General features: G+C 43.7%; 1 protein-coding gene across 3 annotated transcripts in view; it reads right to left on the bottom strand.

The window, feature by feature from the left end:
• Positions 1-390: 390 nt before the first annotated feature.
• XPNPEP2 (X-prolyl aminopeptidase 2) overlaps positions 391-18,983 on the bottom strand; it is a 34,739-nt gene continuing 16,146 nt past the window's right edge. Inside the window, exons 10-21 of one of the 3 annotated variants that reach the window (XM_042479093.1) lie at positions 15,970-16,168; positions 14,580-14,711; positions 13,728-13,837; positions 12,913-12,990; positions 10,162-10,233; positions 8,850-8,910; positions 6,336-6,405; positions 5,848-5,952; positions 5,160-5,219; positions 2,821-2,897; positions 1,352-1,450; positions 391-1,238 (exon numbers count right to left, since the gene is read on the bottom strand). In XM_042479093.1, the coding sequence (XP_042335027.1) occupies positions 1,044-1,238; positions 1,352-1,450; positions 2,821-2,897; positions 5,160-5,219; positions 5,848-5,952; positions 6,336-6,405; positions 8,850-8,910; positions 10,162-10,233; positions 12,913-12,990; positions 13,728-13,837; positions 14,580-14,711; positions 15,970-16,168 (1,258 nt within the window). In that variant the 3' untranslated portion in view covers positions 391-1,043. Of the gene's footprint in view, positions 1,239-1,351; positions 1,451-2,820; positions 2,898-5,159; positions 5,220-5,847; positions 5,953-6,335; positions 6,406-8,849; positions 8,911-10,161; positions 10,234-12,912; positions 12,991-13,727; positions 13,838-14,579; positions 14,712-15,969; positions 16,169-18,983 lie in introns of those variants that run through there. The other 2 variants (XM_042479094.1, XR_006105004.1) reach the window with 2 other exon arrangements.

Raw genomic sequence — 18,983 nt, 5'->3', positions numbered from 1 at the left:
TCTACAAAACTCTCTGACCATGCATCTCTGGAGTTTATCACACGTGAGGAATTTCTCTTAATTTTGAATGAAAAGAAAGTGGGGCCAGAATGCATTCACATGAATTCGCTAATTTAGCGAAATTATGTGAATGCTCATTGCATTTGAACTGGCTCCCCATTGCCCTAAAATAGCATGCCATTGCCTGAATTTCCATGTGACAGTCTATCACGCAATAACGTGAAACCCCATGATTGTGTTCAGACTGACTTCCCTTTGCCCGAATTTGTGTGTAGTGGGTTATCACGCAATAACGTTAAACCCCCTGATTGCGTTCAGATTGCCATTGGATTATACTTCCAGTTTCCCTTGTCTGATAAACTCCAATGTTAATAAATACTCTGTTTCTCATTATCAATTCTTTCTCTTTTTAAGGCAGGAACCGTAGGCGATAGAAACGGAATGACAAGAAGTAAATTCAGTACTATTGCTTTCACCTCATTGTTGAATTCTTCGGCAAGATGAGGTGATCACAGATTCTGTTAACATTCAGAGAAGTCTTAAACTAAAGAACCCAATTTTTTCTCCTCTTCATACCCACGTTCTGCTCCATCTTGGCTACATGCAGGTGGTTCAAAGAAAGAAACCCACACAATTTCAGAATGTTTTTGATCTGAAGGGAGGTGGAGACATCAGCAGTCCAGTCCTATCATTACACAGTGAGTCTGAGTAAATTGTATTATTTGTATTGTATTATTTCTGCTGAGGTGGGGAAGAGGCCTTTGTAAAATTTGTCCCTCAAGTGTCACAGTAACTTGACCGGCCTGAGAAACCAGGTACCTAGACTATGGGAAGTTGGAGACACTCTGTGATGTTCTGCCTCCAGCAGCAAAATGTTTTGGCCTGGTTCAGAAGACACTGGTAAGACCTGATTGGATAAGGTTTGGTCGCAATGGTATTTAGAGGCCAGATATGGGACTGTAGGGGCTTGAGTGAGGAATCAGAAATGAGAAACAGCCATCAGTGCAGGAATGAAAAAAAACGAGACAACCCCAGATTCATTTCTATGCTCCAGGCAAAAAGGTAGAGGCCAGAGTGCCCATAGCCAGGGTACCCAGGGAGGCTGCCAGCAGGGAGGAGCGGGAAAACGGCTGTGTGTTTCGCTGCAACCATTGGTATTCCTCATTCAGATGGCGTCTCTGTAGCTCGGGACTGATGTGCTTGCGGATAGACTCATAGTAGCTGTTGATGTACTGAATCTGTAGAGATTGAGAGAAAGAAAGAGAGAATGAAGCACAGAACTCATGATGGGTTCTCCTTTTATGCCCCCTTTCCCACTATTTCCCAGTGTTTCCCACCAACTCCCACGCACCTGCTCTTGAGACAGGAGGTTGACGTCAATGAGATTCCGGGCATAGGGCACCAGTGACACCACTTCAAATGTCAGGTAGGGCTCTCCGAACACTGGGTACTGTGACAAACAAAGAGAGGGATAGACCAGGTCCAGTCCTACCACTCAGCAGAATAAAGTGGTTATCTCAGGCAGCAGATTTCAGCCAAAACCCTCTTTAAGCCCTGACTAGCATAAACCCATTGAATCCATTGCAGGGATTCCCAAACTCTGGTCCTCTAGGTGCTTTGGACTTCAGCTCCCAGATGCCCCAGCCTGGGATTCTGGGAGCCAAAGTCCAAAACACATGGAAGGCCAGAGTCTGGGAATCTGTGTTATATGTGTTGAGACAACATTCAACAATTGACTGAATGGGCCTACTAAACAAGACTCCAGCCTTTGGGTGGCATGAGACAGCAGCAAATCTCTAGCAATGCCATTATAGTATGTTTTACTGCCAGGGATGAAGAGACACTTGTGAGATTTTCTGCCTTGTGTGCCTTGCCTAGCTTTGGGTCCTAAGTACATTGACTTGGATAAGTGGAGGATGCTATGTACTGCTCTGCATCAGGCAGCCAAATATCTTAGCCTAGCCCTGGTGAATGCTCATGATGGTCAAGGGAATTTGTGTTCTTATATGTGAGGGCATGTTTAGCATGCACATTCTTCACTTCATCATTCATTTCTTTTTTTTGAACAGAGACATGGTTTGTAATAACTTGGAGTCCTTGTGGCGCAGTGGTTAAATGCTTGTACTGCAGCTACTCACTCACAAGTTCAATACCAGCGAAAGGGCTCAAGCTCGACACAGGTTTGCATCCTTCTGATGAGGCCGCTAAAATGAATACCCAGCTTCTTGGGGGCAATTGGCTTACACTTTGTAAACTGCTTAGGGAGTGCTTAAGTGCAGTGCTAAGCGGTATAGAAATGTACTTGCTATTGCTAAGCACTGGATGGCCCTTGGGGTCTCTTCCAACTCTAGGATTCTGACTCAGCTACTGGGACAACAACATGCAGGAAAGGGAGATTAAGGGTCTAAACAGACCGGCCAAAAAGGCAGGCATCGGGGTGGAGTGAGGGCGTGGTGGCCATATGATGCACACCCTGACTCCACCATCAGACCGCTTACCCGCCTGCAATGTGGGTGGTGTTACAGAGCTCCTTTGGCATGGCGTTCAGATGACACACACCTAAAGGAGTGCCAGAAGGTGCTGCTGCGGCAGCAAAGGTGCCCTTTTTCTGGCTCCAAAAGGAGCAGCATTTTGCCACTGCTTTTAGGGCTGGCACTGGATCAGGCCTGCAGCATGTAGTTCAGGCAGGGTGTCAAATGACTCAGTATATGTTGCGGAATATCTATCTACTATGGTTTCGTCTCATCATGTGTGCTCAGAAGCATTGCTGTCAATAGGACATTAAGGCTGGACTAGTCAAAGACAGGAAAAGAGCATCACCTTGGTCTGTGCTTCTACCACGACTGCAACATCCTCAAGACGGATCCCAAATTCACCATCGTGATAATAACCAGGCTCTGGAGAGAACAAGGGAGAAAGACAAAGATGTTTATCACACTATGCTCTTAAAGAGTTACTATTCCAGTGTGACTCCTCTAGCAGCCTCCTGTTGCATGCTGGGATTGGCAGTTTTAAGGAGCTGAACTTCTCTGCCTGAGAACTCTAAATACCCCTCCTTAAAACTGCCAATCCCAGCATGCAACAGGAGGCAGCTAGAGGAGTCACACTGGAATAGTACCTCTTTAAGAGCATAGTGTGATAAACATCAAAGACAAAGGCTGAAGCTGAGGGACAGAGTCTTGGAGGGCTTCTGTGTGTCCCAGTGCTTGGGAAGATTTTTTTTGAGGTGGGTTTCCAGACCAGTAAGGATAAAACCATTTGGTACCCACCTCCTTTTGCACCATGAAAGAATGGCACAGACATTTGCTGAGGGGCCATTCAGACTACCTTTTACCCCAGTTCAGAAACCGGATTAGTAAGCTTTTCAGCTTTCAACCACTGTTAGTTCCAGCCAGCATGGCCAATAGTCTGGAAAGTGAATCTTTAAATCACCCTTTCTCAACCAAGTGCCATCCACATGTTTGGCAGCTGTAGTTTAAAACATCTGGATGCCATCTGATCAAGGAAGGTTGATGTAAAGCCTGACAAGACTGCCATACACACTTCTTGTTACAGATCAGACTTTGGAAAAGGTAACTTCTTTGGACTGAAACTTCCAGAAAGCTCCGACAGCCATCCCGGCTAGGTGATTGTAGGAACTGTAGTTTAACAATGTAATTTCCCCAAATTTTCTTGCAGACTAAAAAGACTAATGTGGGGTTCCTTGAGACATGGCAAATATGTGAGGAGCTTGCTGGAGGTTATGATATTTGTTGATGCAATTCTCAGTTGTTGTTTTTAAAAATCTCCAAACTACACTTCTGGTTGCTGGCTGCCCTTGAGTCAACCTCACCTCATGGGGACCCGGTGTATAAGATATCTCCAAGCCCCGCTCTCCTTCACTGTTCTGCTTAGGTTTTGTAGATTCAGGTCCATGACCTTCATAATTGACTTGTGGTCTTCCTCTCTTTCTCCTGCCTTCTACCCTTCCTAGCATTTTTGTCTTTTTAAGTGAGTCATGCCTTCTCATGATGTGGCCAAAGTATGGCAGCTGCAATTTGATCATCATGGCCTCCATATATGTTTTCCAAACCATAGCACCACTTCAAAAAACCAAGCCTTCACTTAAAAAAGAAACAAACTCTGAAAGAGTGAAGATCCAAGCTACCACTATGAACAACTGCCCCCAACACCAAGAGAGGGATAGATGAACACTCAACAAGTGGCAAAAGCTTTATTGAAAGACTGTATGCTTCTTCAGACTAAGCTGAAACAGTTCAGAGTTAGTATCCTGTGGGACAAAGAGAATCATGCGCCAGAAGAAGGTGGGGAAAAATTAGCCAAAATACGGCCGTTCGCTGGGCAGGCCTTTTGCCGATGGGGCGGCAAAGAACTACAAGCCCCAGAGTGCTCTGGGGCTGCCCCAGCTCCCTATTGGTGCGCGGGGCGGAAGGGGTGGGCCCTTCCGCCCGCGACGCTCTGGGACCGGGCTCTGTGGTTGGAGCTCCGGTCCTCCAGGGCGCCCATTGGCTGGGCTGCCTTGGAGGAGGAGCTCCGTTCCACACGTTGGAGGGGCGGGGCTTAGGCCTATATAAGGCCGCGTTATTGGCCCCGTCCCTCAGTTGGCGCTTGGCTCTGCACGGTGCAGAGCCAAGGGAGGAAGACCGGGAAACTTCCCCCGCCCACCCACCGCTATCTTGTGGGTTTTTAGTCACAACTTTGGGCGGCAGCATAGGCCAGGATCTGCACGGTGTGGTACCAGGGATAGGGAGCTCTGGTTTGGGAGTCACAAGGTACCCGGGGGCGAATAGGGCAGGCGTATGGCCATTGCGGGGGCCATACGTGGGAGCGCCTCCCGGTGACTAGGGGCTTAGTGAATATGTGAACGCATGACATGGTTTGCGGTCAAGGTTGTGTTCCTTAGCCCCTAGGTCATCCCATGCGCCTGGTGGGTGCCAGGTTTTGGATAATCAGACAACATCGGGTTGTTTGATTTCGCAGATCCTGACCTCATGCTTTGTGCCAACCCTTACCAATTGCTTGCTAATAAAGTTGTGGCCTTTCTTCCAATATGTTGTTGTGTGGTTATTTGCTGGAGCCTCTGAGGCAATAGTTTCTGCCTAGAGCTGGAGAGCCTGTCTTGTTGGCATTAGGACCTGAGAAAATAAGGCAGCACCTACCTATGGAGGTGAACATGCCTTTGTCCAAAGGGACATTGTTGGACTGAAAGCCCACAGGCCCTAGAGGAGAGAAGATAAATTACTTATATTGCAAGAATCAATCCAAGAAATATTGCCCTACCAAGCTGAATTTTTGTGTGAAAGGACTATGGGCTCAATTAATGGTGTAAATATTGGGAAAAGAGGGCTCTTAAAAATATCCATATGACATTTTTCCCAATTACGTTTTTTGGGGGGATTATTTCCTCTTTTTTCTCCAATGTTCAAAGTACTTTGTTTATACCTAAAAAAGTTATTATTTTTTAAAATCCATACATTTGGTCTTCAGGTGAGTGGTGACAATGTGGGTACATCCAGTCACTAGAGAGTAGTGCAGTTTCACAGGGTTTGTCCTGGGCCTGGTGTCGTTCAAAATCTTTATAAATGACTTGGGTGCAAAACCTTGTCAAATTTGTAGCCAGTGCCATATTAAGCAGCATCAGTAATTGCTCGGTGAATCAGCATGGTGGTTTCAGTGCTGGATTAGTATTCTTAGCTTGATATCCACCTATGTCCCTGGTTTAGAGGGAGTGCAAAATTCACCTTGCAGCTGAATAATAAGAGCACAAATCCACCCCCACCCCCAGATTTCTCATATTGACTATTGTTACCAAACAGTAGAGTCAACACAACCCATTATGCCACTTACACTCATGAACAGACAAGAAATTGCCGATGCCATGGCCAGTGCCATGACCATAGTTGAGTCCAACTTCCCATAGGGGTCGGCGAGCAAGGGCCTCCACCATTCTCCCTGAAAGTCAAAGGGCAACTTGTGCTGAGTATCAGCTATGAGAATCCATGGGGTCCCACAGAGACATTTATTTATTTCCCCTCCTCTGTAAAAGCCCACTCAACAGTCTAGGCCCAGTTAGTTGGTAAAAGGTGGGGTGAGCAAATCTGGTGAACCTGTGGGCCAGTTTTGATGCCCTGTGCCCCACCACTTACTGGATACAGCCACAGCCACTGTGCTACTATTCAGTGGCAAATCAACAAAGGCCCATATAAACCAAGCATTTTGCTTATTCTAAATGCGGTTTTCATGGCTTGTTGGAAAATTTCAGGCAACATGCAGATAATCTCCCATCCATTGCCTTTTTTTGCTCTTTTGATTGCTACACACAGACAAATCCTCACCTGATGTTCTGGGTGGAAAAACAAGCCTCGACAGGTCAATGTTTCCCATCAACACCCGTGTATATGCTTCCTAAGGCAAGGAAGAAAAAAGATAATAAAATGAAAAAGGAGTTGGGATGTTAAAGGATTACCCAAATTCTTAGAATCAGAGAACTAGAGTGTGCCCAGATGTCATCTAACTCAACACTGTATTCGATGCAGGAAATCCAGAGTTAGGGCATCCCAAAGAGAGGACAACAAGACACATCCTAAGAAGAGAACAGGTGGGTTATAAGATGTTCTTACAAAGCAATGGGCTCAGATGACTTGAGTAAGTGAGCCAAACCACAAGCTACAGAAAAATCAATGGCTAGGAGGCTGTGGTCCTCTAGATGTTGCTGGATTTCCCATTAACTCTAGCCTAGCTAACGGTGTGTTATGACCAGAGTGATTCATCTAGGGCCTTAGGATTCCTTGCCCTTGTTTAAATCATGGGGTGGAAACTTCAGTCTTCCAGATGTTTTGGATGGAGACTCCTGCATGCCACACCCAGTGTGGCCTACAGCAATGGACTGTGGGAGTTCTAATCCAAAACATCTGGAAGCCCTGGTTTAAATAAAACAAAGCTAGCAAGGGAGTGGATGCTTGTGTAAGAGCTCTCCACCACAAGTGTAAGTTCACACATAATTTTAAGTATTTTTTTTTGTGTGTGTGCAAATATTCCTGGCAGTTGTAAAATATCACTGTATGTTTTATTAAACACTGCATTGCATTTCCTTCCATACTCTTCTGGGTAAGGAACTTCAATTCAGTATAATAAATAAACAGCTATCATATTTTGCCTTCTCTTGGGCAGAACCTTTGGTTCTTGATCCCTTTAAAACAGGGCGAACAATGCCTGTGTGACCTTGTTGCAACTCCCATAATCCCTAACCAGCATAGGCAGCAGTAAGGGGAGTTGCAGCTTATCTGGAGGGCAAGAGTTGTCTACCCTTAGAGAAAAAAGTCCACAGCGCCTTGAAATTGAGTTGGCCCTGAAATGAAAGAGATGTGGTCTCTATAAGGGAACAGGGATATAGTGTGTCTTGGTTGCTCCTTGGGTAGATGGATTTCCTGGAGCAGAGGCATGAGATCCCATCTGATCTTGGAATCTAAGCAGAGTCAACCCAGATTAGTATCTGGATGGGAGATTGCCAATGAATACCAGGTGCTGGAGGCTATATTTCAGAGGAAGGAACTGGTAAAACAATCTCTGAGTATTTCTTTCCTAAGAAAACCCTATGAAATTCACGGACATATACATACACAGGTCACAAGAGATTGTGCTCAAGGTGACCTCATCCAAGTGACATCACTAAGGTTGGTATCATTTGGTGCGGTAACTCATTGTGTCACACACACACACACACACACACACACATTGTCAGCCTCCCTTTCTAGATCATACAGACTCCTTAGAAATTGTACTAATGTTACCCATAAATCATAATTCCCACATGTATCACTGAATGTAATCCTCACAGTTGTGACATAAGGCAACTGGAAAATTAAAACTATACCTTTAAATTACAATATCATATGAACAGCCTAAATGTATTTACAGGAAGATAGTTTCATGTGGTAAAAGTGAAAAATTGGTAAGAGTTGATGTTTTTAAAGAAAAAATTAAAAAATGATTTAAAAATGCATTTAATTTTAAATTTTATTTAAAAACAAACAAACCTTGAAGCCTCTCCTTCCTCCTCCCACTGAGCCTTGCTCCATTCATACTATCTTTTCAGTGTTTTAAAGGAATGAAGGCGAATTCCACAGCTTGTTTCTGCCAAAAGTCAGATGTTTGGGGAGTAGTGGGGTCTTCCCCCCCTTTAAGGTTTCGCCGGATGCAGCCTGCACCCCCCTAGTGTCTCCTTCTGATGCACTTGGGAGCCATGTGCTGATCCAAGGTAGTGAAATAAAGAAGGGCAAAATCATTCAGAGCAACTTGGGGAGTATATGAACCAGGAGCCCTGGTGGCACAGTGGTTAAATGCTGTACTGCAGCCACAAGGTTGTGAACTCGATCCCAGGGCTCCAGGATCGACTCAGCCTGACATCTTTCCGTAGGTTGCTCAAATGAGTACCCAGCTTATTGAGGGCAATTGGTTTACACACTGTAAACTACTTAGGGAGATCTTAAATGGATTGAGAAGCGGTATAGAAATGTACAGTTGGCCCTCTTCATTCACAGATTTTTTTTTGTCCATGGATTCAAGCGTCTACGACTTGAAAATACTCCTAAAAAGATATAAATTCCAAATAGCAAACCTTGATTTTACATTTTATATAAGGGATACCATTTTGCTATGCTATTGTATTTAATGGGACTTGAGCATCCACAAATGTTGTTATCCATGGGGGATCCTGGGACCAAACCCCAGCGGATAACAAGGACCCACCGTACTTGCTATTGCTAATATAGCAGCTGGAATGAAGGGTCTCTGGCGGCTCCTCTGTCTCCTACAGTTGCAACTCAAATCCATATTGAAAGAAGCATTACCTTCTGGAAAGCTGTGGGCTCCCCCCAGTGAACAGTTCGGGTTATGTCTGTTGTTCCATCGCTGCCAAAGAAAGAGAAGAGAGAAAGGAGGTTTGCCGGATGACTGGGTTGCAAAGGGAGCTCCTTTCACTTTCTCAAAACTGTGCTGGGTATATTCAATGGACCCCTGGCAGATCCTTTAAGGACAGCAACTTTTCCTTTACAACACTGAGTACATTGTCTATAGAGACCTACTTCACTCCATTATCTGCTTTACGAAGCAAAGAAAGAAATTTGTTTTTACAAATGTCCCCAAGAGCCTTATCAAACTAGACAAATCCCATTCAGAAATGGGATTTTAAAAACAGAAAACCCCCACAAATGTGGAATGTTTTTCAGACGCGTTTGCGCCAAACAGCAATAACATGAAAATAAGGCAAATGCAAAGTCGACAAAAATGACACCTTTTTACTTTCGGTTGTCTGAAAAACATCCCGCATTTGCAGGTTTTGTCTACTTTTACATCCTGTTTCTGACCGGGATTTGTCTAGTTTGATAACGTCCTAAAAGCGTCATTTGAGGCTCTTTTTCTAGGTACTCTTTTAAAGCTGAAAGTGTAATTTAAACATATATTACATTTTTACCCCATTCTTCCTTGAAAGCAGAAATTTAATATTTGATGTATAAAATGATATTTTTTTCTAAATTATTTTACTTGGTATTCTCTTCTGATGAATAGTTTACATTTCATGCTGCTTATATTTTGCAAACAGAAGGAGAGAAATCTTTTGTTTGACTCAGTTTCTCACTTTTCCCTGCTTCCATTTGTTTTTGCTGTGTTTTTGCAACCATTTGCAATGTTAAAAAATACATGAAAATTTGCATGTAATTTCATGTGGATTACAAACAATTGTTTGCAATTTGTTGAGTTTTTTCAAACATTTTGCAAAGAGATTTCTCTATTTTCTCCTTTGATATAAATTAATATGTGCCTATCTTCCTAATAAATACGTTTTTTGCTTGTAGAACTTCATCACAAAATTCTGAACACCAAAAAGTAACTGTATTCCAGTCTCCATATTCATTTAGAAAATGCAAACTTGGTACTTTTTTTTAATCAATGTGTAAAACGAACAACATTCTTCTATACACCTATGTGTATGTTGCTTACAAAGGTAAACCTTTTTGAAAAAGGTGTGTGTAAATCAAACCAAACAAACCCTACTATACAAGGACCTGGTTACTGCCTGTGAGGAAGTTTCAAAAATCCTTCTGCCAAATGCAAAGAACTGAGCCTGGCCAAAGAGAGATATAGTAGACTCTTTGTACGCACAAATATTGGCCTCCAGAGTCCAGCAGGTACATTTCATCCATAGTCAATTTTCTGCTAGTAGTGTTGGATGGGCTGAAAGAAGAAAAGAGGGCAAGGAAAAAAATGGTTTTGAGGAACAACAGGATTGATAATTGGTTCTTCTCAGCTTGCATTCAATGGCCAGGAGCCTGAAGGAGGGGGGAAGAATAGGACAATGCAGTGACATTCCTCCATTAGTACAGGTATGAACAACCTATGGCCATTTCGGAGTTGTTGGACCACAATTCCTATGATCCTTCACTATTGTTTATGCTTGATAGGACTGTAGGGAGTTGAACTCCAACAACATTTTGGAAAGCCCCAGTTGCCCAGGCCTGTTCTCAAAGGAACCCTTGAGAGATAGAGAGAGACAAATTAAACAGTAATCGAATACGTCTTGCCATCATGGTGGAGAAAACCGTGACTAGCTGACTCCTGTGCCCACTCAGCCTGTTGCCAGTGGGCATCTTCAAGGTCCCTCAGTTTTCCTTCCTTATGGTTAACTTTAAGCTGGACTAGAAGCAGGCAGTACTTCAAACAGAGAGTGTCTTCAAACAGAAAACTCTGATCTTTAAAGTTGGATACATGGACACTTATTAGTCCCACATACAGAGGCCAACCAGATGTTCCAACAGAAAGCCAGGGCATGAGGTCAGTAGCATCTTCCCACTTGTGTTCCCCAGTGACTACTGCACTTGATGCAGAAGGTAATGTATAGCCATCATGACTAGCAGCCATGGATAACCTTATCTTTCTGGAAGTGTCCAGTGTCATCAAAATTGGTGGCTAGCATCGCATCTTGTACAAATGAACCATGTTCCTGAATAACATTTCCTCGTGGAAAGGTGAGTGGGAATCATTGCCTTTATGGAGAAGGATCTTCCTGGTGGCCCTAGACCCATACACTTGCTGTCTGGGGCAGGGAACAAGATGACACCTCCTCCCATTCCATGTGCAAAGGCTGTCTGGATTGGCAGTTGATTCAGTTTTCAACCTGGGGAATGGGGTAGCATCTTTTACTGCAACTGCTGAAGGCAGCAAGCTACCTTTGGAAAGGCAGGCCATGCCACACGGCACAAAACATTGTCCACCTGCACACTACACCTTAACATCTGCTCCTGATGCAACTGCCTCACTCTGCCTAATTATACAGCTTTCTAGAGATGTCTGTCTGCTCAATGGGAAAAAGTCCAAGAAATTGTATCTTGGAAGGTTCTTAAGTCAGAGAAGCATAAGACGACAGGCTTTATCACACCAGGGGGCAAACAGGATTTAAACAACAGTTAAACGAGAGTTAAATAGGAAATGCCTGATGTTTAACATACGACATTTCCTGTTTAACTCTCGTTTAACTCTCATTTAAATCCTGTTTGCCCCCTAGTGTGATAAAGCAGCACTCAAGCAACCATGTACATAAATAGTCTCCTGGAAGAGATCCGTCTTATTGCCTCCTTGGAGGCATTTAAGAGGGCACTTAAGACGGATCTCTTCCGGCGAGCTTACCCACCTGACCTTGTATAAGAGATATCCCCCATCCTCAGATTGTTGTGTAACTCTATTGTATTGCCACTTGATGATGAGTTAGTTATAATACTAATTGTTGTTCTATTTTATTGATATGTTTTATATGTATTTTAGTGAACTGTAATCCCGCCTCAATCCATCTGGGAGAGGTGGAAAAATATAAATAAATTATTATTATTATTATTATTATTATTATTATTATTATTATTATAAATCACAGGCTATATTTTGGCATGGGAGCTAGAATGGTGGAATGGCTTGAGTGTTGGATCAGGATTCTAAGAGACCAGGGTTTAAATCCCTGTTCACCCATGGAAATCCACTGGTGACTGTGGGCAAATTATGCTCTCTCAGCCTCAGAAGAAGACAGTGGCAAGCCTCCTCTTGATAAAGCATGCCAAGAAAACCACATGATAGGCTCACCATAGGGTCAACCTAAGTCAGAAGTGACTTGACACACAACAAACAAATATTTGGCTACAGAATTGTTAGTACTCTTCCCTCTGTACAGAGCCATTCCAGCGTAGTATATCTTACATATTCAGAAATGTTATAGGTTATGTCCTTATTATGTAATATTCTTAGGTCATATGCACATTGGCAGTGCATTCACTTTTAAGAAGGCCAATTTTAAATTGCTCTCATGGAAAGTGCAAAGAGGCAATTGGACTGCTGGCTCCTCTGTGAAGAAGGAAAGACACCCATTGCTTTTGAATGGTAGGAGTTTATCAAACGGGAGGAATTTCTCTTAAATTCAAATGAAAAGAAAGTGGGGCCAGAACGCATTCACTTAAAGTCGCTAGTTTAGCACAATTACGTGAATGCGCATTGTGTTTGAACTGGCTTCCCATTGCCCGAAAATAGCATGCCATTGCCTGAATTTGTGTGTGGTAGTCTATCACGCAATAATATGAAACCACATGATTGCGTTCAGACTTAATTCCAATTGCCTGAATTTGCATGTAGTGGGTTATCACGCAATAACGTTAAACCCCATGATTGTGTTCATATTGCCACTGGATTATACTTCCAATTTCCCTTGTCTGATAAACTCCTATGACTGGATACCTGGCTATTCCTTCCTGCAATGCTTTTTTCCTTGTCCAGCATAGAGAGTGTGATGACGCATCTCTAGGAAAATGGCAAAGGGGCAGGGAACCACTACTGGTCTCCGAACATTCCCCAGATTTCTGTCTCCATATTAAATACCTGTAATGAGCCAGAGCTGCATTCAAACCACTGGCAGAGATAGTTTCAAAACTTGGCCCATGGCAGTAGAGCTCTTCTCTGTGAAAGAAAAGGAAAGATGTCTCTTGAGTTCCCTGTCTGTTTAGTTTCTATAGACTGAAATGTGTTGAGATCATTAGCTTACTCCAAAAATAATGTCAGAAGTTGCCCAGCCACCACATGCTCACGGACCTTGCTCTGAAAAGGATATTGGCAAAAGGGTGGTAGTTCTTATATACAGCTGAATCTAGGGAAGTCCTCTCCAGGCGAGGCTGTTCCACTCCCTCTTTCAAAGTGTCAGGCATCTTCCCTGGTACAACGAGATCCTTGCTGCCCCCTCATCAAACCACCTCTATTGTATCTTATCAGCCAAGATGGGCAAAGACGAAGAACCTTATCGGACCCATTTTCCCCTCCATTATGGGTGCGGGAAGGGGCCGCTCGGGACCACGCGAGTCTGAGAAAAGATGCATTTTACCGCACCTCTAAGTGTCCTCAAAATAGCCCCATTCTGTCGCCCGGCACCAAGCCATTCCCATTCAGGGCTGAGGCACATTCTTTGCTTCAGTCGGAAGGATTAAGAATCAGCACTACCACAACTCACTACCACTGAACACTACATGGGGGATTCATGGCAGAAGAAAGATTTGGACTCAAACCTTCTTAGCCCTTCTTTGCTTTTACTTCATGATTCAGATCAAATCAAGCTCAAATCTAATCTATAGTTTCGTATATTACTTCTTCATAATAATGCTACTTTTAGGGACAACCAAGAGTCTTGTCCTGATTATACTAACCTTCGTAATTGGTCCACATAATGTGCTCCAGATATTTCATTTACAGAACCAGTGGGGACAGTCTTCTCCAGCCAGACCAAATACCGGATCACTGCAACAGCATCTCGTACCTGTGAGTGAAACCAAAGCAAAGAAGTCAGAATGCATCAGTTATGTATGAGCCATTGTGTGAGGACAGTGATGAGAAAACCAGCACAATTTTGTATTATGTTGTAGTTTTGATCCCACCATTCCCACTGCTTTGTCTTTTTTTTTTAAAACACAGCTGGGCAAAATCTGAGCAAAGAAGACTTACTGAAGTTTAGTCTCGGAATCCATTTCCACTTCCATACCTCATCCTCTGAAATTCTGAAATGATCTCTAGATGCATTTGAGGAAGTAGACTGAGTCTACAAAATCTCATGCTACCAACTTCTTTCTTTCACTTAGTCTCAAATATAATACAAGATCCCTTTGCACACTGATGCCTGTAATTACGCTTGTAAATACAGAACTGGAACTCAGCAGGAATCAAAGTGTGCATTTTGTGTTGTGACTAAATCAGCCCCTTTTCTGTCTTTCATCCTTCCCTTTTTTGTGATGTCTCACTTTTAATCTAGCCTGATGAGGAGTTCTGATGAATATGGAAGCCTGCTAACCTCCTGAAGACCTTTGAAGTGGTTCTTTTTACTTCAGGTCTTGGGAACCTGAACCTCTTCAGATGTTGCTGGACTGCATCTCTCATCTTTGCCAACCAACAAAGGCAATGGCCAGAAATGATAGCAGATATATAGTCTAATAACGTCTGGAGGGGCACAGGCTTCCCATCCTTGTTTTGTTAGTCCCTGCTGTTGCTTCTGGTTCCTAACTCACATGATCATAGTGACGTTTCTCTGCTTGTGAGGTCTTACATACATGGGCAGCTCTCAGCAGCTCCTGCCCCTTGGAGTTCTTGACCGCCTTGGTGATCATGACAGGGGAATAATTCTCTTCGAGGCGCTTTTCCTGTGAGAAAGGAAAGACAGAACAGGGTCCACAGGCTTTTTCCAGGCCTCACGAGGGATGCACCTGTGTGCCTCCTCTGCAACAGCCCAGATGGTGACTGGCCTTGGCCATCAGTCACAGAGCACTTTACATGGTTCCTCTTTGCTTATACACTTCCTGTAAGTTGCAGTTCCCACAAACCTGGCACTGGGTAAAATTTAAAGTTTTACTGTTGGTAGACTAACCATTGAAATCTGAGATGGGGTTATCATGGGGATTGTTGACACTGGTGTGAAATTATCAATTCCGCTGTACTAATGATTCATTCATGGATGTGTGCGGAATGTGATCTTGATATTATTTGGCATTTATGTCACAATTATCATGTGACTGCACCACTATGAGAAAATATCAAGTGCTACAGTGCTACTGTTGCATTACCTTTCACTACCACAATTGTTGCTGAATTGGCCCTTGTGTGATAATCTCCCAAGCCACACCAGCGTAATTTACACCATAACTCAGATAGCCTGCAACAGTGATCTCTTGCTAGGAAAACCCACAGAGAAGACCGCTCAAGGGGGTGAGTGGGGTGGAAGTGGCAGATGTCATAATCACTCTTGCTAATTGAAATGTCCTGGTGCTCTGATCCTGTGAGCTCTGGCTCTACGATATAACCGATCATCTAACACTTTATATTCCATGCCCTTTCCCTCTGGGCAGTGGGAGAGGCCCAGGTGGGAAGGGTTGCATTGACAGTCAGGTCAGTGGTAAAGAGAGAGAAGAATAGATAAGGACTGCACTAGGATGTCCAGTCCTTCTTAGAGAGAATCTTGCTCAGGCCCCAACCCCTGCTGCCAACGTGGCTTCCTATTCTGATCTTTACTATGGTGGCACAGCCTTGTGTCCTTCCTGTTTTTTTTTCTCCTCAGAATGTCCCACATAGGTTCTATCCTTCTCCATGTTCTATCTGTGCACCTTCTGTTGCAAGATGAACTGAGCCTTACTCTGTAGCCCAGGAAACTTGTTGCATTGGGTCTTACCTCAGCAGAGACATGCATAGAACTGAGCTGTGCTTTGTATACTTGGTGGGGGAAATGTCCAGATTGTTAACTGTAATTCTTTACATCTCACCCCACATCTTTGGTTTGGCTCTGCTCTGTACCCTTAGCCCACCTTCCACTGGGAAGTGCTGCCCCCAAAACCCTTTTCAGATTATAATTCGGTTCTTGGACTGAACAAGATTCCCCACTCCCTGTTCTTGTCTCTCATCTCTTACCTGAGGGATTTCTCTATAGAGTCCCAGAGTTGTGTATTCAGTTCCAATCCAGACACGAACATCGTCCTGCTGTGCATACTTTCTTAGGCTCGTACTCACTTGCCCATATTCTTCTAGTGTCACACAGAGGGACCCTGGGCACCCAGCTGAAAGCACCTGTGATACATCCTCACTCAGTCGACTCTGATTCACAAACAGACTGAGGGGAAAGCAAAGGAGGTCATAAAGATGTGCAATAGGAGCAGAGAATGCAACTATTCAATTATTCTAAAAGGGACACATAGGGCAATATAAACCCTTAGATACATCAATTATTCTCTCATGCTCTTCTAAGATACATGAGATGTGGACTTAGTGAGCCTTTTCTCACAGCAACCCTGCAAAGGTTAAGCTAAGAAATTGTTTTGTGGATGAGCAAAGATTTGAACCTGTATCTAACACTCCATCCCAGCTTTCTTTAATGTTGCATCCTCCAGATGTGCTAAACCAATGGGAATTACAACCCAGCACATTTGGCAGGAAGAAGAAAGCTGTTTTATCTATTACATCAGACTTGATCTAAGGGTAGTGTGATCCTGGATCTTTTTTGGACTACAATTTCCATAGTTCCCCAGCTGGCATGGCATTACCCATGCTACCAGAGGGGTTCTGGGAGTTATAACCCCAAATTTGCAAAGCTGTGGCTGTGGAATGGGCTTGTTTGGGGTGTGGGAGGAATTTATTTTAGGCATCGCTGTCACTTTTACAAGTGAGGTTCAAAATGATCATTAGGCATGTTGTGTATCTCACTTCATCTATAAATAAAAGTTCTGTTTGCCTGACACTTGTCTTGTGAAAATGGCTTAATGGATTGTCACCAAATTTGGAGACTATGTCTAGGACAGTCTGACTTAAAATACAGGCTAGTTGGTGCACAGGAAATTCATTTTGGGGGCCCCTAACAGGGAATCCCAGTATCATTCAGACAGAGTAGTGTGACACATTATTTGAAAGATTTTGATGAGCTGAATTCAGCTTTTTTTTTTAAAAAAAATAGGTAAACAACATAAATAATATTGTTGCTATCTGTCTCTTTGTTGCCATATCATGTGTAAAATACCTGGATGGTTTTTCCTCAAATTGGGGGAGTATACTTAGGATGGTCCAACATAAACTATAGGCTACATGACATAAATGAATTCACTTTTGGTAGACTCTTGTGGAGAACCCTCAAGAATTTTTTCATTCCCATAGAGTAGCATGTTTGACAGTTCATTAGGGGTGCTTCCTCAAAAATAACTGACTGATGTACAATGTGAGGTATGTCTGAGCCCCTCAAACAGAGACAGTAGGGGATGCAGGAGGTGGAGTTCACACTGGGTGACACCTCAGAGGGCAGTAAATACCCAATGGGATGGTTCACTGTCCATTCCAAGACAGTAAACCATGCCAGTCAAGACAACTGTTCCGTCCATTGGCTGCAACCACCGGTAGGGGTAGAGTGCTGCTGCCACCTGGCAGCCCCTTCCAGGCCTGGCAGGGATGCTGGCTGGGCAGGAAAGGGAGTCACCTCCTCTTCTGGGTCTGGCAGGGATGCTCACTGAGTAGGAAAGGGAGATGTCACCCCTTCTGGGACTAGTGAGACTGCTGGCAGAGCTGGAAAGGGAGTCACCTCCCTCTTCGGAAGGGGCTGCCATGTGGCAGCAGCATCCCACTCCTAGCAGTGGCTGCTGCCTTCTGGGTCTGGTGGGGATGCTGCCTGGGCAGGAAAGGCAGGCAGCCCCCTTTCCTACTCAGCCAACATCCTTTCCAGACCCAGAAGGGTTGCCAGGTGGCAGCAGCACCCACCCCAACCACAGCAGAGGTGGCCTGGCTGGTGGAGGGGGGCAGCTTGGGGTAACAGCATGAGTACTGGGTTGACACCAACCCTAGTGATGCCACTGAGAGACCCTCATCCCTCTAAACAGTTGAAATAGAAGGATCTTTAACAACGGTTAATGATTATCCCTGGATACTATAGTTAGTCTGGAATAGATGCAAATATAACGCTGACTATTAATGGAACGCATAGACACTTATATGTAAAGGCTCCTTTTCTACCTTATCCCCAAATGGCCAAGTTATTTTAATACAAGTCACAACTATGACATAGATCCGTCAAATTAAGTGCTTGTCACAACTGGATTACTTCTTTTGAAATTCTCACACCCACTGTTCATAGGCAAGATAGATGTTGCCTTCAAAGTATATCCGGTTTTAAAATAGTTCTTTTACTTCCCTCGCCCTCTTCCTGCCACCTTTCATTAACTATTTTATAAGCAATCCATTTTCTCACTAAGGAAATAAGGAGTGTGTTGCAAGGTGAGTTCAAAGAAGTGTCCAAGTTCCAACTAGCATTTTTTCAGGGTTATAGCACAAAATCATTCAGAAGCCTCTGGAAGCTTATAAGTACAAATGCATGTAACAGGCATCGCTGGATTCTAGCACCTTTGGAGTGCCTCTGAACTTTGGCACTTGACTTAGCTATTGCTAGTAATAGCCACTGATGGACATGTCATTATCCAGGAATTAATTAAAATCTAAAATTAACATTGTTTGCAACATCTCCCTTTGCCTACTTGGTGAAAACATTTACCTGTGACTTGGTTCCAGGTTATATGAAACAATAACAATGCTTTTGAACATGCACAGAGGGCCTTGTAATTCTCTGTTTCCCAACTTCGGAGGTGAATCACATTGCTTACTGAGCTGCAATGGCACCACCCACACAAAAGAAGATGTTATATTGGTAAGCTTGGAGAAACCATACAATTTTCAGACATACAAAACAATCTTTAGGTGGGCTTAAAACTTATGGGGCTTATATAAATTTATTTAGAAACGTATAAAACATCTCAGTAGTCGCAGGAGCTGACTTACTTGTGCAGAGGAGTGGAAGAAACGAGAAGGGAATAGGAATGGCATATACTGTACTAGAAAAGGGCCTGTTAGAACCCTGAACAGAATTCCATGCTGCAACATTTCATTACTGGTCT

The sequence above is a fragment of the Sceloporus undulatus genome, chromosome 7 (assembly GCF_019175285.1).
Source record: "Sceloporus undulatus isolate JIND9_A2432 ecotype Alabama chromosome 7, SceUnd_v1.1, whole genome shotgun sequence".
Lineage (NCBI taxonomy): Eukaryota > Metazoa > Chordata > Lepidosauria > Squamata > Phrynosomatidae > Sceloporus > Sceloporus undulatus.
This window is presented reverse-complemented; position numbering and strand designations above follow the sequence as displayed.